General features: G+C 47.7%; 1 protein-coding gene across 3 annotated transcripts in view; it reads right to left on the minus strand.

Moving 5' to 3' along the window:
- LOC119964436 (dihydropyrimidine dehydrogenase [NADP(+)]-like) overlaps nt 1–24,780 on the minus strand; it is a 918,190-nt gene that overhangs the window by 21,432 nt on the left and 871,978 nt on the right. For all 3 annotated transcript variants that reach the window (XM_038793913.1, XM_038793914.1, XM_038793915.1), the window contains one exon: nt 20,957–21,097. In XM_038793913.1, the coding sequence (XP_038649841.1) occupies nt 20,957–21,097 (141 nt within the window). The remainder of the gene's footprint in view (nt 1–20,956; nt 21,098–24,780) is intronic.

Below are 24,780 nucleotides of genomic sequence, written 5' to 3' on the forward strand. Positions count from 1 at the left end.
ACCAATCCATTTCAGAATGTTTTTCTCCGCACTGCTTTCTGATGGTGTGACCCTGGCAGTGAAATCAGATATTGCATGGACAGGAATCTGCAGTGAAAGACCATGGTTGCCTGGTGATTTTCTGCCCGTTGATGACTGTGCACTAGCTGCCGGTTCAAAGCTGGACATGTAACGAGGCATGGGCCTCTTCTTCAATACAGGCGCCTGCTTCCACCTTTTACGATCAGCATGAAGAAAGCTGTGTTAATGTATCAGCCTGCTCCAGGAAAGTCCGATCTCAAGCCTAAGCTTTCAGTCCATGACCAGAAGCTGGCAGGAATGGGTACAAAGAACAAAGAAGCTCAATCATCACAGCAGCGCACAGGCTCGAGCTGATTCTATCAACGACGAGACACTTACAAGAGTAGCCTTTGGCACACTTCGAACATCAGCCAGGGAACAAAAAGGAGTTTACCTACCAAACTGAAGGTCTAGAGGGCAATAGTCCTGCTCCTCCTGCGCTACAAACGTGAGACATGGACTGTGCACCAACACCATGCCAAGAAGCTCAAGCACTTTTACGCGCGCTGCCTCCGGAAGCTTCTGACGATCAGGTGGCAGGACAAAATACCAGTCACTGAGTGCATATCATAGCTGGTGTGTCAGGCGTCCACACCATATTGAAACAGTCACAACTGAGTTGAGGAGGCAAAACATGGTCACCTTTGCCTAAAGGGCAAACAGGAAGTACTGCGATAGACCTCACATTCTGGTGTTTACTGGGCAGAGAAAAACACGTTAAAAAAAAATCACAAAACCATGTGGACAGTGGAGAGTTAAAAAAAAAAAGTGCAGAAAGAGTCAGAGACATAGGGGATAAAAATTGAAAAACCTAGATGTAGGAATCCAGAATAAGAGTATAGTAAATTAATGTCACTTGGTCATCTGCAACTGATGTGACGGACGCTCTTCGTCCTTTTTTTTGGCACTGCTGGTCACCTCAGGTATGCCGCTCAAGACTGAAAAACTTATTCAATTGATCGTTCTGACATTCTCTTCTCATTGACTTTGGCCATCATAATCCATTCTGTCAGACCAAGTCTATGATTTATTCCCCCTCAATATACTACCTGGTCCTTCCTGACAGGGTGAAATACTTAGTCTGCAATAAAGTATTGCAGGTGGAGACTTGAGCTTAAATCCACGATGTAATGGAAAAGTACAGTTCCTAAAAACTTTCAAGTAACTTCAAAGGTAACATAACCTTTAGTGCAGTATTCAACTGGCAATTCTCCTTTAACTTAATTTCATTAATTCCTAATTAATTTTAACTTTTCACAACTGGATTACATACATTTAATCTGTGGATGATTTATAAACATGTGTCTTTAAGGCAGCCTGCCATTTTTATCCAAGCAGAAGAGAGCCATGGCCTATGCCTTTAATTCAAATAGAAGGATCCAGAAGGCTGTGCTGGTTTAAATTGTGGACCTGCACCAATAACAGAGATTGGCTGGGACTCAGTTTGATTGATGTGGCTGGTGGCCAATGAATGCGCACAGAAGGCTGTGCTCTGCTCGGCAACAGGTGGTGATTGGATATAATAATAATAATCTTTATTCTCACAAGTAGGCTTACATTAACACTGCAATGAAGTTACAGTGAAAATCCCCGAGTCGCCACACTCCGGCGCCTGTTCGGGTACACTGAGGGAGAATTCAGAATGTTCGATTTACCTAAAATGCACCTCTTTCGGGACTTGTGGGAGGAAACCGGAGCACCCGGAGGAAACCCACGCAGACACGGGGAGAACATGCAGACTCCGCACAGACAGTGCCCCAAGCTTAGAATCGAACCTGGGACCCTGGTGCTGTGAAGCAACAGTGCTAACCACTGTGTTGCCGGCCCCACTGGAATGTTTCGCAAAGCCACGCGGTTCTATTTTAGTCTGGCAGTGGAGGAGACAGGTCCAGCAAAATCCTCTCCAGAAAATGGGTGCTAAGCCCCTTCAAAAAAAGATCCAGTGAACTCTCCCTGCCCAGTAAGCCTGTAGGTGTTGGATTCCTGAAAATCGACCCTGAAGGCATGCCACAAACTGAGATGAAAGTCTGATGAAACGGGGAATCTGTCTCCCCAGGAAAATTGAGAGTTCAGGCTGCAAAACAAGGACTGTGATTCCCAAGCTTACTGTGGAGAAAGCCTGCCCATCATCTGAAGCAAAGACTGTTTTCTCTTTCATTTATGTTTTTTTCCATTTTCCCCCTCTCTGTGTTTGTCTATCGTGTGTACGTAGAGGGTGGGGGTAGACAAGTCACAGCAGGATTTAGGTACTTAATAATATTTAACCAACTGTATCTGCTGTGTGTTTCACCATTGTGCTATAAATAAACAGCAATTGTTTTTCAACTTACAAACCTGGTGACTCTTACTATTGAGCAGTTAAGGGCCAAAGATTTCGGGAATTTTTACAAGAGTTATTGGTTAGTTCACCTGTGTTGTGTTCCCGCGGCACGTGGGGCAGGAATTGACTGCACACTTCCCCAGGGTGGCTTAACAGTAGCTAAATACCATTTTGGGCCCAGATATCCCAATTCATATTTTCAAAATCCCCTCCATTTACCAAGAGGTGGGTTTTCCAGTTATTTTTGATCTTATGTTGTGTCGATCATTTTGTTGTCTTCAATTTCAATTGAGCCTCATTTACTTCTCTATTTTGGCAAGTCAGGAGTATACTTCATGCTTATTTTTGTGACAAATTCAGAGGAAAAAGTTCCTGCCCCACCAATCTCCTTCATTCTTTTGAAAAACGGGATTTGTAGAAAATGCTACATTTGATTTTTTAGGAAATAAAACAGTCGAAAGCGAGCTCTAAGGAAGATGTTTGCGATTGTTGGAGGTCACACGTCTCAGTTTCAGGACATCACTGCAGTAGCTCCTCAGGATAGAGTCTAGGGTAGCCTCTTGGGCCCAACAATCTTTAGCCGCTTCATCGAGGACCTTCCTTCCATCATAAGGTCAGAAGCGGGGATTTTCGCTGCTGACTGCAAAATATTTAGCACCATTTGCGACTCCTAAGATAATGAAGCAGTCCATGTCCAAATGCAGCAAGACCTGGCCAATATCCTGGGTTGGGCTGACATGTGGCAAGTAAAATTCATGCCACACATGCCAGGCAATGACCATCTCCAACCAGAGAATTTAACCATCACCCCTTGGAATTCAATGGCATCAGCAGTGCTCAATCCCCCACTATCAACACCTTAAGGGTTACCATTGAACAGAAACTGAATTGGACAAGCCATCTGAGCACTGTGGCTATGAGGAGATCAGAGGCTAGGATTCCTGTGATGACTCCCCAAAGCATGTCCACCACCGACAAGGTCCAAGTTGGGAGCGTGGTGGAATAATCTCCACTGCTGACCACTCAGAGATCAGGGCCTGTGCACCTCTGGGAGGTGGTGGCTGCTCCTGGTAATGCACCTGCCTGAGGCCCACAATTGCCGACTGACCCAGTCCACCTGTGAGTGATGACAGGAAGGCAGGTTAGGATTGGCTGTCTCTCAGTGGGACAACCATCACCCCATTCCCCCCCCCCCCCCCCCCCCCCCTTCCCTGACTTGCCCAATGCTGAGTTCCTCGATCAGGCACTGAGTGCCCTCGCTGGGCAAGATCCAGATTGATATATTTAAATGAGCCATTAGGCTCGTTTAAATATGTCGGCGCCTGACTTTTCCTGAAGCCTGGAAATGAATGTCCCTGCCTGGGAGACCTCGCCATTGTGCCATTTAGCACTGGTCCACACAAATGTGGATCAGGCCTAACAGCAATTGGGGAAATCTCCCAGCCCATCAGAGGCCCTAGGTGGTCTGGCTCTGGGCAGGGTGGTATCCTGGCACTCCCACTGCCACTTGGGCACCTTGGCACTGTGAGATGTAAACCTTGGCACTGTCACCCAGGCTGTCTGGCAGTGCCAAAGGGTGTCATGGCAGTGCACTCTGACAATGTCATGGTGCCTGGGTGGCAGATTGCCCGTGTCAGGGATTGGGCCCTAGGGTGCCCTTAAGTGGTGGGATGAGTGGGGGATTAAGGACTCCCGAAGAGGTAGGTTGGGGCATGTGGGGGGGGGGGGGGGGGGGGGGGGGGGGGGTCCAGAGGCTGCGGTGGGGAGTCCAAGAGGGGTCGAGAGATTGGGGCGACATTGAAAAATGGTGCCCCAATCTGTTCCTGCACTGACAAGCTCACCCAGGCCAAAAGAAAACAGTCCTTTTTGATAGAGGGCTCGATCTCAGCGCTGCAGGCACTGAGAAGGACACTGCTATACGTGCCCAAAACGGGCCTCTGTTCTTTTGGGAATTAAACGGCGGCCAGTATCTTTAACCAAGTTGTTTTAATGAAGGCGAAAAATCTTGACACAGCAAAAAGGGTGTTGAGAACATGAAGGATAAAGTGGGGAGAAGTGATTGTAAGCTGGCTCGAAAATTTTCTCTCATTAAAGGTTGGTTGAGAAGATGGGCAGCAGAGGGGGTTTGAGCAGGAACTGAACTTGCACCACGGAACAATATCCTGCCTCTTAAATCCAGTTTGCTTTCAGAAGGTCAGGGGTCTTTACTTCTCCTCCTCCTGTTGCTCTTTTGCCCTGCGTATTTAGCATTGTCTTCTCGGCTACTGGCAATCACCGAAGGATACAATTCGGCCTGTCATGGCCGTGCCCCCCCCCGCACCTGTTATTTCTCTTCAGAAAGTTATACAAGTCTTCGAAAGCCTGCATCCATCACAGTCTCGGTCGTTTTAGATCCTAACCACTTACTGTGTAAAACAAGTCTTTGCTCGTGGTACCATTGCTTCCTCCACCACCCTAAATCATGCCAGAATATTAATATTCCATTCCAGTTAGAGGGATTATTACATCAGCCACAAATAGACCCCAATTGTCAGAATGAAGCTGGCCCAGCCCTTCATATGGTTGATTGACGCAATTTAAAATTGTGGTAGATTAATAAAAAAGCATCAATAAATGTACTTTGAGTGAAAAAGCACAGACAAAGTGACAAAGGGCATTGAATCTCATAGAAAAGCAGCTCATGCTGAGCTCCAGAAAAGAAGAGTAAATTGTTAAAATTGGAAGAGGCTCTGACAGGCCCACTGTGCTACCGTTAACACTTTAATGATTACTTTTTTCCCGTTCTCTTCAATCGATAAAACCACATTGGTGGAGAGTGGCCAGCTGGTAACCATTGCTTGATGATGTGTGTGTGAGAGCCTCCGACTTCCCGATTACATGGCAGGCATTGAGAACACTGCTGCCCGTTTGCATTGCTGTGAAAATAGAGCATTCGCTACATTCTTCACAGCAGTACAAGTTCACATTTCTCTTGTGCTTATTTTTCTTCTGGTTTCCCTTTGTCATCCCTAATTACTCTCGAACTGAGTGGCTTGCTAGGCCATTTTGGAGGGCAGTTAAGAGTCAGCCACATTGGTGTGGATTTGGAGTCACATATAGGCCCATCCAGGTCAGACCGACAGGTTTCACTCCCTGAGGGACATTATCGAACCAGATGGGGTTTTACTACACCCGGCAATGGTTTCAGGGTCACCATTAGACATTTAATTTCAGATCTTTATTGAATTCAAATTTCAACATCCGCCGAGGTGGGATTCGAACCCAGGTACCCAGAAAATTACCCTGGGTTGCTAGATTACTAGTCCAGTGACAATACCACTACACAATTGCATCCCCTGTTACCCATATTCCTCTACAACCCTTATAAAAGTGCTGTTGTATCCTTGGTGTAGGTGTGCAGCTCAAGCACACACGACCCATGCTAACGAGTGTTAAAAAAACTTGAGGCTAAAGCTCTGTTTGCATAACACTGCTTCAAAACGGTACCGTGCAGACTATGCTGATTCCCCTGTGGGAAGGTAGTGCCATATCTCGCCAGAGAGTGCAAAGATTCCCTTAAGCTTGATCAGACTGTATAAACAAGAACACCATAAAGTCAGCACATTAAATAGAGCGACTAACATTTTCAGAACGATACATACTTTATAGAAATTAGTTGCCTGTGTTTTATTAGGTCGTGTAGGTCCCATTTTATAGGGCACTTCAGTGCAATTTATAGTGAAGCAAGTACAATACTTAAAATTTGATTTGAAATTGTAAATAGATATACTTTGGAACAATAAAATTAAGTGGCCACATGTTTTCGTTAAAACTGTCTAGTAGGCTGGGAAGGGAAAGAGAATTAACAGGTTAACAAAAGGCCTTGGGCTGAATATTTATGCCTAAGCTCTCAAATGTGCACCTTGGTTACCCATGCGTTAATAATATATGTTAGATATTTTAACACTGGCAAACGACGTGAATTTTTAAAAAAATGTAATTCTTCCGGCAGATAAATTTTCATTTGTTTGATAAATGGCTATAAAGGAAGTATATTGGCAAGTTGCTCAGACAGGTTGATGTGACTGCTGCGATGTGAGGGGAAAGGCCAGAGAAGAAGCCTGCGGCGTACGTGCGATCACATTGATTGTGATTGTTTTGCATAATCATATAACAGCAGCACTGTACGCGGTTTCAATAGGAAAATGTCTCATTGATAACAAGGGTCTCAGATGTTAGCTATACGTTGGAATCCCTAATGTGCGAGAAAAACCTGACCTCTCCAGGGCATGATGAATTTTCTCTGTCCTCTCACGTCCTTATTATTCGACAATGGAAGTGCCACAGCTGTTGTATTACAGTGAAGATTCCCTCCTTTCACAACATGCTTCTGATCAAGCTACAGATATTGCCCCACTAGATAACCTGTAACTCTTGCCATCAATTCGGTACTTTCTGAAAACAGCAGCTGCAAACCATCTGTTAAGGTGACATTTATGTGATTTTTATCTGAGATCCTCTCATGTATAAACTTTAATTAAAAATCACATAACGTAGATTTTTTTTGGTAACCAGTAAATTGGAGCAGAACCATTCTCATGTTTTGAGGTTCTTTATTAACAAGAGTGAAGAGATGAGCAGGAAAAGGACAGACTTCTGATTCACAAATTCTAATTAGTCGATTCATGCCATTGATCCGCTGTCTTGATTTAAGAAAATAATTGTTATTAGTAATCTGGATTATCTAGTTTCAAGTAATGAGCAACCAGCTACCAACATTTCCCACAAATTTAGCAGAATGTTTCATCAGCAAAGTCTCAGCTTGCTGGAGATGTAATATTTTTACGTCCTATTTGGTTTCAGGTGATTTCTTTGGCCGCTTGAGGATGTAAAGATGTTAATAGACAATCACAGGCACCAGAGAAAGAGAATTGACTCTGAGAGAGCTCGTGGCTAGACTGTTAGTTAGTTTCCCCTTCAGAAGGAAAACAGAAACAGTAAAACTTGGAGATAACTGGTATTGGTCCAAACTGGTCTCAAAATGGGACCCCAGTGCGGACCAGTCCCAGTTATTCCCAAGTTTTATTGGTTTTCGCTTCTGCAGTATTCAGGCAGTCTTCTTCAAGCAAGGGAGCTAAGCAGCTTGATCTGTTTCTGCGGGTTAGGTGCTGATACCAATAACTCTTTATTTTATCTCAATTTCCCCCTGTTGCCGAGCGCCTGATGATAAGAGCGAGATCAGTCACTCAGCGTGCAGGGGCAGTGTCATTTCAAGCATTACAGCAAGGCTGCTATTTAGCATAGCGCATGCAGGAATTGTGGTACCAAGTTAGTAACTCATATCGTTTTAATGAACTTAAACGGATCCCTTTTTAACGTGCTAGCGCAAGACTTTACCCACCCTAAGAGATGAGTTATGCTCGAATATGTACAATCAGGCTTACGTTTAGAATGTATTGAAAAATGACTTTAATGAGCACAGCCACCGGATTCCCAGGGTAACAACGCAGATTAAGAATACATGTTCTGTATGCGCCAAATGCAGGAAGATAAATAAAGGAGGCGAGCTAATACTGGTTTAGGTGTAATGAGTTACACTGTTGCTATTACTTCCTGATGCTGTGTAATTAATATACTCGAAAGAACATCAACACAAATTAAACAATCAGTCCTGATTAAAATTTTTGCTTTTACTGCAACCATTTTGGTGAATTATATTGTAATCAATAAATATGATTGAAGTCAGCAGCTGCGGACTACACGCCTTCGAGTCTACATTGGAGTTTTCACTGCTCCCCATTTCTGCATTGCTTTCATATTAAACGTGGCAGAAACAAATGCAGTGCAAAACTCCACTGAATCACCACACAGCAAAGAGTTTGTCTGGGTACTTAAATAATATGGAGAGAACGTAATAAAGAAGTAATGAATTTCCCACTACCCCAAGGGCTGCTGCCCACAGGAGGCACAAATCTGAATTTTAATTGTAATCGGCCAAAGCCAAGCCTAATTATCATCCCCTGGAAGATGAAAAACCTTATTCTTCTTCGCCATGCTTATTTACTGTGCACCTTTTTCTATTAATTTAAATTGAAATTAAAAGTTTCTTTTTTTTTTCCTGTCCTGAAGGCAGATAGGTAGCAATATTGTGGTGATCATTTGCCGTAATCTCGGCTGTTACTATAGCGACGGAACACACAGCATCATCTCAAATACAAGCTGTGAAGCTTGCAGGAAAATCAAAAATGGTGGTTTAATAAAATGAATCAGACTTTTCTGAAGGCCAATTAAATATCTTTGTTATCTTTTATGTGAAAGCTTCTGAAGCTACCTCAAACCATCTTTTATCGATGTGTCTTGAGGTTAATGATAAGAGGGAAAACATTCAGAGTCGCAAAGGGCATTGCATATATATATTTCTTTAAATATATTTTTTTGAACAAGGAGGGTAGATAGAGCTGGAGTGAGTTGCCAGGGAGAATGATTGAGACTGGGTCATGGAATCACTGAAACAGCAGAAAGGTGCAGTGGTAGAGTTGCCAACTCAGGATGGGCATATTCCTGGAGGTTCAGCTGTATGATCTCCTACAGTAAAACAACCTTTTCATCCATCTCCAGTATGCTAACACCAAATAAACAAAAGCTTTCAAACAAAATGATAAAAAAAAACTTTTGTTTAATGTTTGATTTTTCTCCCAGGTTGCTTGTCGGAGTGTTGAGGAGATAAATTTTTAATTCCTGGCTGGCAAAACCTGTGTCCTGATGGGAATGGTTCAATATTGTTGCAGCAACATGTCTGTGGTCAAGTGCAGGAAATTCCCTCCAACCTCAAAAGTTGTCAATGATTGATAGGTTCATGTGGTGAGCTATGAGAGCTGAACAACAGACGATCTGAGGTAGAAATTGGTTTCCATTGGCCTGCTGGCACAAGTGGGGTTCAGGGAACATTTTCTCCACTGGAACAGAAATGCCTTTTGGCTCAATTGATTTTGGGCCCTGGTTCTCGTTTTAATGACTGGTGAACTACATAGGCATACTGTGCAATTCCAGGCAGCTGGCCAGTGAAGCGAGGATGAACATGGGAGTGTTGCTGCCCTCAGTTCCACATTGAGGCAAGTATTTTTCAACAAACTTAACCATTTGTTGGCAACCTCCAGCAGCCTTGTTAGGGACCACAGATTAGGCTGCAACCAGCCCAAGGTTACAGACCACGATCAGAATATCTGTCCAGTAAGAAGTCTTACAACACCATGTTAAAGTCCAACAAGTTTGTTTCGAATCACAAGCTTTCAGAGCACTGCTTCTTCCTCAGGTGAAGGGTTCCAGAAACATATATATAGACAAAGTCAAAGATGCAATACGATACTTTGAATGCGAGTCTTTGCAGGTAATTAAGTCTACAGGTCCAGATGGAGCGACTGGAGAGAGGAATAATCACAGGTTAAAGAGGTGTGAATTGTTTCAAGCTAGGACAGTTGGTAGGATTTTGCAAGCCCATGCCAGATTTGGGGGGGGGAGGGTGAATGTAATGCAACATGAATCCAAGGTCCCGGTTGAGGCCGTACTCATGTGTGCGGAACTTGGCTATAAATTTCTGCTTGGCGATTCTGCGTTGTTGTGCATCCTGACCCCAGTCCAACGCTGGTACCTCCACATCAAGAATATCTGTCAGCAGTGGACAAGTTCACTTATTTTGGCAGCACTCTCTCTCTCTCCATCGATGACAAGACACATGCAAGAATTGCCAAAGCAAATGCAGCCTTTGGCGGAGTACGAAGATCAACTTGGCAATGAAGAGGAATAAGTCGACCTGCCAAACTGAAGGTCTGTCGAGCAATAGTCCTGCCCACCCTGCTCTACGCGTGTGAGACTTGGACTGTATACCAGTCATGCCAAGATGCTCAACCGCTTTCACTTGAGCTGCCTTAGGAAGCATCTAAAGATCAGAGGGCAGAACAAAATACCAGAAACTGAGGTGCTCACCCGTGCTGGTATGCCAAGAATCCAGACCATATCGAGGCAGTCACAACTGGGTTGAGCTGATGATGTAGTCAGAATGGCCGTCACTAATTGACCAAAGTGAATCTTCCATGGAGAGCTAGAATCTGGGGTGCACCCTCGTGGCGGTGAAATAAAGCAAGAAAAAAAACTCTGAAGGCTTCGCTTAGGAGTTCTTTTTTTTTGAAAAATATTTCATTAAGGCATTTATATTATAAATTTTAACAAAATAAGCAACCACACACCAAACAAACAAAACCCAGCAAACATGGTTTACATAAACAACTCCCCATCCCCAATTCCCGCCCAACCTGCCCCCATCTTACCCAACTCTACATGCTTTCCCTTTTTACCCCCCCCCCCCCCCCCCCCCCCCCCCAGCTTAATTTTTCTCAAATAAGTTGATAAACGGCTGCCACCTTCAGGCAAATCCTCGCATCGATCTCCTCAAGGCGAACCTGATCTTCTCAAGCCCAAGAAACCCAGCCATGTCAATTTAAAAAAAAATTGAGAGTACCCAATTTTTTTTTCCAATTAAGGGGCAATTTAGCCTGTTCAATCCACCTACCTTGCACATCATTTGGGTTGTGGGGGCGAAACCCGCGCAGACACGGGGAGAATGTGCAAACTCCACACGGATAGTGACCCAGAGGCGGGATCGAACCTGGGTCCTCGGCACCGTGAGACTGCAGTGCTAACCCCTACTGAGCCACCGTTCCCCCCTCATGCATGTCAGTAACCCATACCCCTGACTTTGGGGGTTCCGAGTCCCTCCATGCTAACAAGATCCATCTTCAGCCTACCAGGGAGCCTCTCTCATTCCCTGGACTCCCGGGTCTTCTGACACTCCAAAAACCGCCACCTCTGGACTCGGAATCACCCTTACCTTCAGTACTTCCGACATGATGTTAGCAAACACCTGCCAGAATCCCCCAAGCTTCGGAGGTGCCCAAAACATATGGACATGATTCGCAGGCCCACCCGCACACCACCCACACCTATCCTGCATGCCTTCAAAGAACCTGCTCATTTGGGCCACAGCCGTGTGCGCCCTGTGGTCTACCTTAAATTGTATCAGGCTAAGACTGACACACGGCGAGGATGCGTTGACTCGCCTCAGGCCTTCCTCCCATAACCCAGCCTCCAACTCCCAACCCACCTCCTCGTCCGACGCACTTCACCTCCCCTATCAGGGCTCTCGCCAACGCCATAAGCTCTTTATCGATTTCCGATACCTTCCACTCCCCGACTCCCGCTTTCGACGCCACCTTATCCTGTGGGCTCTGGGGCGGCAGGTGCGGGAAAGTCGATACCTGCCTCCGCACAAAGTCCCTCACCTGCAAGTAACGAAACCCATTCCCAACGGGCAGCTCAAACTCCTCCTGCAACTCTTCATAACACGGAAAGCCCCCATCTATAAACAAGTCCCCAAGCCGCTCACTCCCCGCCTGCTGCCACACCCGAAACCCCCCATCCAGCCTCCCTCCCGGAACAAACCAATGATTGCGGCATGTCGGTGCCCACACCGACGCCTTCTCCAGCCCCCTATGCTGCCGCCACTGTCCCCACACCCTCAGAACTGCCATCACTACCGGGCTTGTGGAGTGCCTGGCCGGTGGGAACCTGTCCTAACATGAGGCTGCCTCCATCTGCTCCCATAAAGACCCCTCTCTCACTACCCATTTCCTGACCATCGCTATATTCGCCATACCCGCTCCAGCAGCATCTTGTTCGCCTGCGAGGTTTTACCCACCCACACAAACCCTGAGATCACTGCATTCACTTTCCTGAAAAACACCTTGGGAATGAAGATTGGGAGGCTCTGAAAAACAAACAAGAATCTCGGAAGGATCGTCATCTTCACCGTCTGTACCCTCCCTGCCAATGACAGCTTCGGAGTCCTGATTTTAACTTTGAGTCCTGGGAAAAGCTCGTCCAGGATCTGTGCACGTGACACAACCAAATAAAAAACGATGCAGCCTCCTTTGAAAGCAAACAAATGTCAAAAAGAGAGGCAACATGCAAGGAGAGGAAATCCCAAGCCAGGAACATGCCCAAAACTCAATTGTCACAGTAACCTGCCCTATTTGTAACAGTACCTTCCAGGCACATATCAGCCTTAGGCGTCTCCTACATACGCACGGAAACCCAACCTCATTTGCCTTTAAGAATGAACAAGAAGAAGATTGGGTAATCCTGAGCCGAGCAGGCCGGACAACCACTCGCTCAGAGAAAATACAGTTCCAGAATGGGTTTAGGCCCCTGATTAGTACATTCATGAGGCATAATGGCTCATGTTGATCAATGACAAGTATGTTTCTACAGCAGCCACACCAGTATTGTGTTAAATATGATTCTGATGTTATTTTTGCGTTGGGGGGGGGGGGCACTCTGATTGGTCAACAGCTCTGAGATGTCATGGCTCCTGAATTTCAGGTCCACCCGGGAACTTTGGACAGGCCTACCTTGCAGTGCCCATACTTATGGGATTATCCAGAGCCTAATGTATGCTGCGGTACCACAAACCCTCACCTTTGACCAGCTGGTGGAGCTCATCGGTCAGCATTTCCGCCCAAAACCATCCATCATAATCCAGAGGTATTGGTCTAACACGGCAGAGAGAGCCCTGAGTGAGTCAGTCACCAAGTTCATGACTCGGCTAAGGAAAATTGCCGAGTTCTGCGATATGGGGTTACACTGTCTGAGATGTTGCGCGATCACCTAGTCTGTGGCATCGGCGACACAGAGACGCAAAAGAGGCTCTTGGCCAAGCCTTCCCTGAACCTCCAACAGGCACTGCAGATTTCCTTGTCCTGGGAGAGCTTGGGGTTCAGGAGATACATGGCATGGAGGTAATCATCTGGGACATGGTCCCACCTGTGATAGCCACCCTAAACCCCGTCCCAAACCACCTGACAGATGATGTTCAGTCAGTGCACACCAACGGAGATACGCTTCCATGCGAGACGGCCCAGGTCCGACCACAGACAACAGGGGGGGGGGGGGGTGGGGGGGGGGGGGGGGGTCTCAATGATCTAAGAGCCCCGGCCAGGGTAGATGTCTACTTCCGGATCAAAATTTTTACTTGGATGAAACAGACGAAGAAACTGCGATGCAGTTACATTGCCGGCAGCACATCGTGTAGCCTCCATTCGGGTCCCAGTGCAGGTGAATGGGCACATGTTGCACATGCAGTTTGACACTGGGGCGGCAGTGTCCGTGGTGACCCAGAGCACCTTTGACCGCATATGACGAGTGTCTAAACCTTGGTTTTGACAGACATGGCAGCTCGTTTGACCACATATACAGAAGAGCAACTGCAGATCATGGCGACAGCATTGACCCCCATTGTTTATGGCTATCAGTCAGCTCAACTCCACCTCATTGTGACTCATGGTGATGGCCCCAGCCTGCTGGAGCATGATTGGTTGGACCACTTGTGTTTGGACCGGCAGCGCATTCTGCTGGTTGGATCCGGTGGACTGTGCGAGGTGCTCAGGAAGTTCCCAGACATTTTTCAGCCCGGTCTGGAAACCATCAAAGGAGCCGTGGCCAAAATACAGATAGACCCGGTGGCTCAGCTGTGCCTTTTCCTGGCAAGTATAGTTCCCTGTGCCTTGGTGGAGAAAGTGGACACCGAGTTCGACCGGTTGGAAAGTTCAGGTTTATTTCAGGGCCCTTACACTTCGCCAACTGGGCAGCGCCAGTGGTTCCTGTCCTGAAACTGGATGGGATGGTCCGCCTCTGCGGGGATTACAAATTGACAGCCAATGCCGCCTCATGACACGACTGCTAACCCATGCCTCGCATCGACACCCTGCATGCTGAGCTGGCTGGTGGGTGCTCGTTTACTAAACTGGACATGAGCAATGCGTAGCTGCAGCTTGAACTGGACCACAGTCCTCTCGCCAATATGCTACAATAAATACACAACGGGGCCTCTACAAGTATACCCAGTTGCCTTTTGGGGTCTCGTCGGCACGTGTGATATTTCAGTGCGTCATGGAAAATATCCTGCGAGGCCTGCTGCGTGTCGCGGTACACTTGGACAATTGACCAGAAGCATTTGAGGCAGTGCTGCAACGTGTTTTGGAATTTGGCGTATGCCAAAGTGTTTCACGCCAGAGAGATGGTCCACATGGGCTATCCAGTGGACTGCAGAGAAGGTGCGTGCCATCCAGTTGGCTCCCACCCCGACGTACACGAGAGAGCTCCGCTCGTTTTTAGGATTGGTCAACTATTAAGGAAATTTGTCCTGAATCTTGGGGCCATACTGGCCCCTCTACATCTGCTCTTGGAGAAGCACCAGGCCTGGATTTAGGGTGCGGCCCAGGAGGTGGATTTCCGGCGTGTCAAGAGAAGACTGTCTGTCTCGGGTGTGTTGATGCACTATGACTCGGGCAAGCCTTTAATTGTCACGTGTGATGCGTCACCTTATGTGATTGGGGCCATCTTGGCCCATTGGATGCGGGATAGTTGGCACAGGCCAATCGCTTTTACATCTCGGATACTGACCGAAGCCGAGCACAAATCGAGAAGGAGGGTCTGACAGTCGTACTCGGCGTGAAAAGATTCCACCAGTAAGTATACGACCACCATTTCTACATTATTATGGACCATAAGCGCTTGCTCAGCCTTTTCCTTGATGACAAAGCAATCCTGCCCATTGTATCAGCACAAATCCAGTGATGGCCCCTATTGCTGGCTGCACATGAATGTTCCTTTGAGTATCACCCTGGGACCCACATTGCGCACACTGACGCGCAGAGCCGGTTGTTGACTCTGCTGACCAAGGCCTTGCCCTCCACCCCCATCCTTGGCGGGTGAGGATGTCACCATGTAGAATTTCCTGGACCCTCTGCCAGTCACCGCATTGCGCATCTGCGACTGGACCCAGATTGACCCCTTCCTCGCCAAGGTGCAGCATCTGGTATTGGTTGGTGGCCAGCATCGACAGATGCCAGCAGCATTCTTCTCCGGAATGTCTGAGCTCAGAGTAGAAGACAGTATCCTGCTCTGGTTTGTAGTCCCAGCAAAAGGCCATGAGCTTGTATTCAAGGACCTGCGCAATGGACTCTCAGGGGTGTCTAAAATGAAGATGTTGGCGAGGAGCTCTATCTGGTGGCCGTGACTTGATGCGAACATCGAGAAGGTGGTTCAACAGTGTCCCATTCGCCAAGAGCGCCGAACCTACCTGCCACTGTGCCGCTTCATCCTTGGGAGTGGCCAGGCCATCCTTGGGCCCAGATTCTCACTGACTTCGCTGGTCCGTTCATGGGCTTGACGTTTCTCCTTTTGGTGGATGCCCATTCAAAGTGGTTGGGGATCCACATGATGACGACCATCACCCCTCGTGCAACTGTCTCGAAATGCGTGTCTTTTTTTCGACGCATTGCATCCCCGAGTCCCTGTCACAGACAACGGGGTTTCTTTTACCAGTGAGGAGTTCTCGGAGTTCATAAAGCCAACTGGATTCGGCATGTGCATACGACCCCTTACCACCCGGCGTCTAATGGCTGAGCGGGCAGTCCAGACGGTCAAATGAGGGCTCCGAAAACAGACTTCCGGATGCATAGACATGAGATTGGCTTGATCCTTAGTCGCAAAACGGACCACATCACACGCCGTGACTGGAGTGGCTCCGGCGGAGTTGCTCATAGGTCGGCTACTTCGTACCCTCCTGAGTTTGCTGTTCCCTGATATCGGGGCGAACATGCGCCATGCCCAGGAGCTGTAGGAACGGCGTCCTGCACCATGTCGTTCACCCTGGCATTTTTCTCCAGCAGAAATATGTACGAAGGCATGGTCAAGTTTGACTGAACTGCCAAGTAGTTGAACAGTTTGACAACACTCATTATCGAAGGTTACAAACAAAAAATCATCATTTAAATGGGACAGTTTTAATGTGAAAAGAGTGGAGGAAGCAAAAATTTTAAGGTGCATTCAGGAGAACCTTTTTGGCCAGTATGCAACAAGTCCAACAAGCAAGGGTGCAAATCTTGGCTTAGTTTTAGGTAATGAATCTTTGCATGTGCAAGGATTAGCAATGGGAGAGCATTTTGGTGATAGTGATCATAACTCAGTTAGTTTTAAGAGAATTATGGAAAATGACAAAGGAAGCACAGGCATTATAGTTCTAAATTGGGATGCGGCCAACTTTACTAAGCAGAGGAGTGATTTAGCAAAAGTGGACGGGAAACACTTTCTCAAAGGTAAATCAGTATCAGAACAGTAGGAGGTGTTCATAGGGGAGAACCAAGTGGTTCAGTGCCAACATGTTCCCACAAAGTAAAAGAGTTGGGCACCTACCTAAGGAGCTCCCTGAATGTCAGGAAGCTTGCCGGTTCGGATAAATTGGAAAAGGAGTTAATGTCAGACACTGAGAACTCAATGTTTCATGGCAGTACAGTGGCACATGATAGCGCGGTGGCACAGTGGGTAGCATTCACAATGCCAGGGACCCGGGTTTAATTCTAACCTTGGGTGACTGTCTGTGTCGGGTTTGCACATTCTCCCCGTGTCTGTGTGGGTTTCCTCCGGGTGCTCCGGGGTTTCCTCCCACAGTCCAAAAATCATAGAATCGTAGAATCAACAGTGCAGAAGGAGGGCATTCAGCCCATCGAGTCTGCACTGCTCCTTGCAAAGAGCACCCTCCCTAAGCCCATACCTCCACTCTAGCCCCGGACCTCCATCCTTCCATCCTATCCCCACAACCCCACCTGACCTTTTTCGGACACTAAGGGCAATTTAGCATGGCCAATCCACCTAACCTGCACATCTTTGGACTGCGGGAGGAAACCGGCGCACCCAGAGGAAACCCACGCAGACACAGGGAGAACATGCAGACTCTGCACAGACAGTGACCCAAGCTGGGAATCGAACATGGGACCCTGGAGCTATGAAGCAACTGCGCTAACCACTGTGATACCTTGCTGCCCAGGTTAGGTAGATTGGCCATGCTAAATTGCCCTTAATTATCCCTAAATTGTCTAAAGGTTAGATGGGGTTATGGGGTTATAGGGATAGGGCGGGGGAGTGGGCCTAGGTAGGGTGCTCTTTCAGAGGGTCCGTGTACACTCCAAGGCCTGGATGTCCTCCTTCTGCAATGTAGGAATTCTATGAAAATCGAGAAAGTGGAGGAGTGAAATCCAAAAGGAAATTAAGAAAGCAAAGAGCTTGATATTGGCACGCAAACTCAAGGTGAACCCAAAGCTGCGTTATCAATACATTAAAGGGAAGAGGATAACTAAGGGCAGAGTAGGGCCCATGATTTGACGTCGGCTAATGTTGTACTCTTGTTCAAAAAGGGGAATCAGGGACCAGGTAATTACAGGCCGGTCAATCTAACCTTGGTCGTGAGAAATTATTGGAATCAATACTGATGGGCAGGGGAAACCGCCATTTTGAAAGACATGGATTAATCAAGGGCAGTCAGCAAAGATTTGTTAAGGGAAGGTCACATCTGACCATCTTGACGGAACAAGGAGGAACGATGTGATGGTGCCACTGACATGGTCTACATGGATTTTAGCAAGGCTTTTGACAAGGTACCATGTGGAAGACTGGTTAAAAAAAATAAAAGCCCATGGGGATCAAGGAGAATGCAGCAAGCTTGATACAAAATTGGCTTAGTGGCAGGAAACAATGGGCATTTGTTGACAGGTGTTTTTCCAACTGAAAGTTTGCATTCAGCGGTGATCCGCAGGGCACAGTATTAGATCCCCTGTTTTTGTGGTATATATTAATGATTTGGATATAAATGTAGGGGGAATGATCAAGATAGATAGATAGAATTTACAGTGCAGAAGGAGGCCATTCAGCCCATCGAGTCTGCACCGGCTCCTGGAAAGAGCACCCTACCCAAGGATAACCCCTCCACCCTATCCCCATAACCCAGTAACCCCACCCAACACTAAGGGCAATTTTGGACACTAAGGGCAATTTATCATAGCCAATCCACCTAACCTGCACATCTTTGGACTGTGGGAGGAAACCGTAGCACCCGGAGGAAACCCACCCACACACGGGGAGGATGTGCAGGCTCCGCACAGACAGTGACCCAAGCCAGAATCGAACCTGGGACCCTGGAGCTGTGAAGCGATTGTGCTATCCACAATGCTACCGTGCTGCCTGTTTGCAGATGTTTGCAGGTGACCATAACCATGTGGTTGATATTGAGGATAGTAGATATTGCAGGATGATATCAATGGACTGACTAGATGGGTAGAAAACTGGCTAATGGGATTCAACCCAGAGAAATGTGAGAGGCCGCAAACAAGGCAAAGGATTACACAATAAATGAGAGGATACTGAGTGGTGTAGAGCAAGTGAGGGTCATTGGAGTCAATGCCCACAGATCTTTGAAGGTAGCTGGACAGGTCGATGAGGTAGTTCGGAAGGCATACGGAATACTTTCCTTCATTAGCCCGAGGCATGGAATATAAGAGCAGGGAGATTATTCTGGAAATATTTGGAACATTAGTTTGACCACAGTGTGTGCAGTTCTGGTCACCCCATTACAGAAAGGATGTAATTACTTTAGAGAGGGTACAGAGAACATTTACGAGGATGTAGCCAGGACTTGAAAACAGCAGCTATGACGAAAGATTGGGTTCTTTTCCTTGGAACGGGGAAGGCTAAGGGGAGATTTGATTAAGATGTACAAAATTGCGAGGGGCCTGGATAGAGGGGATGGGAAAGGCCTACTTACTTTAGCAGAGAGGTCAGTGTGGTGAATGAGATTCACATGGCATTATAGTTACCAATGTCACTCTGTTCCAAGTAGATACATGTATCAATATTGTAAGTGCAGTTGCACTACCTGACCACCAGGGGGGGAGTAGCTCTGGGAGTACTCGAGAGTTTGTACTGGGCTCCTCCCTTGGCTCTGCCCAGAACTCCTCCCCCTGGAGCTGCTGTATAAAGATCCGTGCCACAGAGTCAGCCAGCCAGTTCACCGAAAGTTCAACGGCTAACAGGCTGGCTCTGTTGTAAGTATATTAAAACCGTTATTCTAATCCTACAAGCACGTGTCCGTAGAATTGTTGGTTCCAACAGTCAGTGACTAGGGGGGGGGGGGCATAGATTTAAAGTGATTGGTAGAAAGATTCGAGGGGAGGTAAGGAGGGGTGCTAGGGACCAAGGAACCTACTGCCAGAAATGGAGAGGCAGAAAGCCTCATCAACTTTAGAACGTGTCTAAAATGCTGTTACCTGCAGGGCTATGGACCAAATGCTGGAAAGTAGAAATGGGGGGGGGGGCGGTTTCAGCCAGCGTGGACACAATGGGCAATGCGGCCTCTTTCTGTGCCGTATTCAATGAACGAGCTTCCAATTATTGGCTAGTGCCCCAGAAAGGCCTCGATCCCTTCGGAGGGAAGAGGAGGGAAGGTGGGATATAAAAAGTTTTGAGTAAATCAAACCGCATTAACAATGCAGAGGGATAGAGGGCTCGTGGTAGCTGCAAAACAAACATTCCTATAGGGACTGTGACTTTCCCCCTGTAGATTATAGGATTGATGCAATGGTCTGTGCAGGATAAATAAAAGAGAAAGCATTCTCAATTTAACAGCATTCCTTTTGCTCAATTCGTCTGTCAGTAAATTGGTTAAAAATATGTTTAAAAGCAGCAACTAATGGCGTAGTCCCAAATGAAATTAGCATTCATGCTATTAAAGGATCTAACTTCAGCTGTTTGTTATTTAAGTGAATAATTACTTCTGTTGATTTATCCGTGCGTTTTCCCTGTGAATTTATCAACTCTAGGTTATAAAGTTTTCAGTTTGGCAGGTCCCAAGAAACTGTGGCTTGCTGAAGATTTCCTTGGGATAGATCCACGAGGATTTCAATTTGTACATACAAATATCCCGGGCGCGATTCTCCGCTCCCCACGCCACGTAGGAGAATCGCGGGAGGGCCCCCCGACAAATTTCACGCCCCCCCTTGCTGCGACCGCCGATTCTCCGACCTGGATCGGCCGAGCGGCCTGCCGTTCGCGACCGTTTCACGACGGCAGCAACCACACCTGGTCGCTGCCGTCGTGAAACGGGTGTGGAGATGCCCATTTGGGGCTTGTAGGTGGCCTTTCGGGGAATGAGCACCGCGACTGTGCTCGGGAGGGGACAGGCCCGCGATCGGTGCCCACCGATCGTCAGGCCGGCGTCCCAATCGGACGCACTATTTCCCCTCCGCTGCCCCGCAAGATCAAGCCACCACGTCTTGCGGGGCGGCTGAGGGGAAAGACAGCCACCGCGCATGCGCGGGTTCGTGCTGTCAGCGTCGTGATGTCAGCCGCGCATGCGCGGGTTGGAGCCGGCCAAACTGCGCATGCGCTGCTGACGTCACATAGGCGCTGTCGTCGCGTCATTCTCGGCGCGACACCTTGACGCCAGCGTCAAGGCCCCGCGGCCGAGAATAACGGAGCGCCGCTCCTAGCCCCCCGGTGGGGGTGAATTCGGTGCGAGGAGCGGGCTCCGAGGCCGTCGTGAAAGTCAGCCGATTTCACGACGGCCTTCACGATTTTTCACGGGAGCGAAGAATCGCGCCCCCCATAAATCGGATGTGATAATACACATTGTGCTCATCATTAAAGCCTTCTTACCTGGTAACCAGAGTCATTGCAAGTCATGTAGCATTTTCCGCAGTTAATACACATTTCTTCATCAATCAAAGCTACTACATGCTCCTTATTATTCAGCATGCCATAGGGTCCAATAAGTGGCAGAGTTCTGCCAATTACTTCCTGAATAAGGACAAGAGAAATATTCAATGTAATTTGGATTGGCAAACATAGATAGAAATGTGTGAGCAAGTACAGCACAGTGCAATTCATGAACAGAATGGTCAGTATTCTAATATTTGACCTTTGGAATATTTACACTTGAATAAAAAAAGGCTTTATTTCTGACAGCAATGAAATTCAAGTAAACAAATCTGATCTTTCTTAACTATTTTATCAATGTAGCTGTTCTTTGACTGAACTTTTCCATTTTGTTTTTAAAACTTTGCTGCAACTTTTATCTCACACTCCATTTGGGAGGGTAGATTTTTTTATTTATTTGTGAAATGTGGGTATTGTTGGCTAGGCCAGCACCTATTTCCCATCCCTAATTGCCCTTGAGAAGGCGGTGGTGAGCCACCTTCTTGAACCATTGCAGACCTTGTAGTGTAGGTCCACATACACTGCTGTTAGGAGTGAGATCCAGGACTTTGACCCAGCGACTAAGAAAGAATAGCGAGATAGGTTGGAGTGTACTTGCAGGTGTTGGCGCTCCCAGGTGCCCGCTGACCTTTGCCCTTCTAGGCAGTAGAGGTTTAGATGGTGTTGTCAGAAGAGCCATGATGAGATGCTGCAGTACATCTTGTACATAGTAAACAGTGTACCACTGATGGAGGGATTTAACCTGGTGGTTTGGGTGCCAATAAAGCGGGCTCCTCTGCCTTGAGTGGATGTCGAGTTCCTTGAGTACTGTTGGATTTGTACTTATCCACGCAAGTGGAGAGTATCCCATTACATTCCCAATTTGTGCCTTGGGAGGTAAGGAGATGAGTTTTACTCGCCGCAGAGTTCCAAGTCCCCGACTTGTTCTTGCAGTCACAGTATTTATGTGGGGGAAGTGAGGAGTGAGAGCCCAGAGGTTGGAGCCAGTGGGGTTGGATATCAGAGCCCTGTGGGATCAGAGGCTGGGATTTGGGGAGCTTTGATGGGGAGGTTATTGCAGTTAGAAATCCACGGGGGAAGGGAGTTGGAGGTCGGAGGACCGGGAGATCAGCGGCGGGGTGTGGAGTGAGAGCCAAGAATTGAAAGGGCGATGAGGAGAGACCAGAAGGTTTGAGAGTGGAGAGTGTCCAATTGTAGAAAATGTGTGGACGAGACAAACTTGATCCAGCGGGGAAGTGGAAAGTCCACCTGGGCATCCTGAATCCCAAAGTCTTTGCCTCCCTATGGATGCTGGGTTTCACGAGACACAGGAAACATGGACAGCCGAATTAAATTTAAAAGTATGCATCAACATGAAGCATACCGTCCTGATGTAATATTTAAATTGCCAACCCACATCCGGGAAGTGGGTTGATGGACTCCTTCCTCCTTTGTTAAGACTGGAACTGGGGACTTCCAGTGGCGGCCATGGAGTGAGTGGTCACACACAGGCCAGCACCATCTGAAAAGCGATGGTTTGTGCTCTTTTTACCTGAAAATGGGGTAATTTCGACAGGAAAGTGTAGCTGAAGGTGTGGCTACCAGACCCAGCAGAAAAAGGTTAAGGACCTGGCTAAGGAATTGGAGCAGACCTGTGTCGCAGTAGCAATTGGGAAGATGGAAAAGTGGGAAGGGTTGTCCCAAGTTGGAAAGCCCCAGATGGAGCAGCTGATGGCGTTTATTAGAGAAGAGTTCCGCCAGCAACCAAAGGAGATGCATGAGGATCGGTCGGAGGCTGTCGAGGGAGCGGTAACACGCCTGAAAGGATCAATGGAGCAAGTTGAGAAATGTCTGAAGGCACAGGGGTCGTCGATTCGGGAGATGGAGAGGGTGATGCCCGACCACGGCGATCGGGTGGTGGCATTGGAGGCAGAGATGGGGCTCCTGGGGGAGCTTTGCAAGACGGTGTGGGGCTGCCTCACAATAGGAAACCCCATTGACCGGCAGGCGTAACAGAGAATCCCGCCGATGGGTCGAGGCAGAAATGTGGCGCGGCGGGGCGGAGAATCCAGCCTCACAGGTTTAAGCCGGGGGAGACAGACGGCATGTATAGGAAGTGGAGGGAGGTGGGGCTAGTGAGGGTGAGTGATCTATACCTGGAGGAGAGGTTTGCAGGTCTGCATGAGCTGTGGGAGGGTGGAGCTGCCGAAGGGAAGCAAGTTCAGGTATGTGAAGAACTTTGCGCAGACGGAATGAAGAGGGTTTCCCAGGCTGGCAGGGTATACCCTGTTGGAGACGCTGCTGCTCCCAGACATGGAAGGGAGGGCAGGATCGGTGATATTTACATATGGCTGGGGTAGCAGGGGGGAAGCCCTGAGGATTAAGAATAAATGGGAGGTGGGGTGGAGATAGGATGGGTAGTGTGGAGTGAGGCGATGCACAGGGTAAATTCAACCACTCGTGTGTGAGGATAACGTTGATTCAGTGTAAGGTGGTGCAGAGAGTGCATATGACTCGGGCGAGGATCAGTGGGTTCTTCCAGGGGGTGGGAGACGAGTGTGAGAAGTGTGGGCGAGGACCAGCAAATTACGTACATATGTTCTGGGGCTGTTAGAAGTTGGAGAGATACTGGGAAGGGGTACTTGGGACGATATCGAAGTTTGTGGGGGTAGAGGCCGGGCCGGACTCTATGGTGGTGATTTTTGGCATATCGGAAATGCCGGAGATGATGGAAGGGAGGAAGGCCAATGTAAATCGCTGGCTTTGAAAGCAGACCAAGGCAGGCCAGCAGCACGGTTCAATTCCCGTACCAGCCTCCCCGAACAGCCACCGGAATGTGGCGACTTTGGGCTTTTCACGGTAACTTCATTTGAAGCCTATTTGTGACAATAAGCGATTTTCGTTTCATTTCATTTGTGGCTTTCGCCTCTCTTATTGCCCAGTGAAGGATTCTGTTGGCGGTCGGCAACTCCACCGGGGGTGGCGGTCTGTCTGGGGGATGTGTACAACGTCTTCTGGCTGGAAAAGAACAAGTTCGAGTTGAGGGTTAATGGAGGGCTTTGAGACACGATGGGGACTGTTCATGGCAATGTTTGTCACAGGGGTGGGTGGGGGGGTTGGCAGTGGAGGACGGAGAAGTGAAAAGGTGAAAAACCTGCACAGATGAACTGTGGGGTGTTGATTCATGTCTTTGTACTTTTGAATGCTCTTGAAATAAAATACATTAAAAAAGACTGGAGTTAGGCGGATTGGAATCCGGATTCAGATTATTAACGCTGTAACCTCCCATTTGAGTTTAAACCAGTCCAATTTACAGGGTCAAAATGCACCCCCCACCCCTTCCCATTAGGTTAAGTAGAATAAGGGGGAACATACATTGTTTACATCCGAGACATGTCTATCTGACCTACTCTCCTCTGCCAAACCCGTGCTTGAGTCCAGTATCATTTGGAGAACAGGAATTTTGTTCGCAACTATCAACCATCCCCTTAAACCGCTTGCCCCCTTTAACAATCAGTAAAGTATCTTACGAACTTCAGAAGTGCTGGGAACACGCTTTCTTCCTAGTAACCAGCACTACAAATAGTTCCACCTGTCCGGTAAGTGAAACTCGCTTTTTGAAATTGGCTATCATCACCCATCTCTTCAAACAATTCCTGCAGCATGCTTTTGTACTTTCAAACTTTTGCTAAATGTCCTACCTCACTTTCTTTTCAAGGGTCCGCAAATGTGTTTCCCAAATTAATTCCAGCAATCCTGTCTAGATCTCTCAAAACAGGATTCCA

This window comes from Scyliorhinus canicula, chromosome 4 (assembly GCF_902713615.1).
Source record: "Scyliorhinus canicula chromosome 4, sScyCan1.1, whole genome shotgun sequence".
NCBI lineage: Eukaryota > Metazoa > Chordata > Chondrichthyes > Carcharhiniformes > Scyliorhinidae > Scyliorhinus > Scyliorhinus canicula.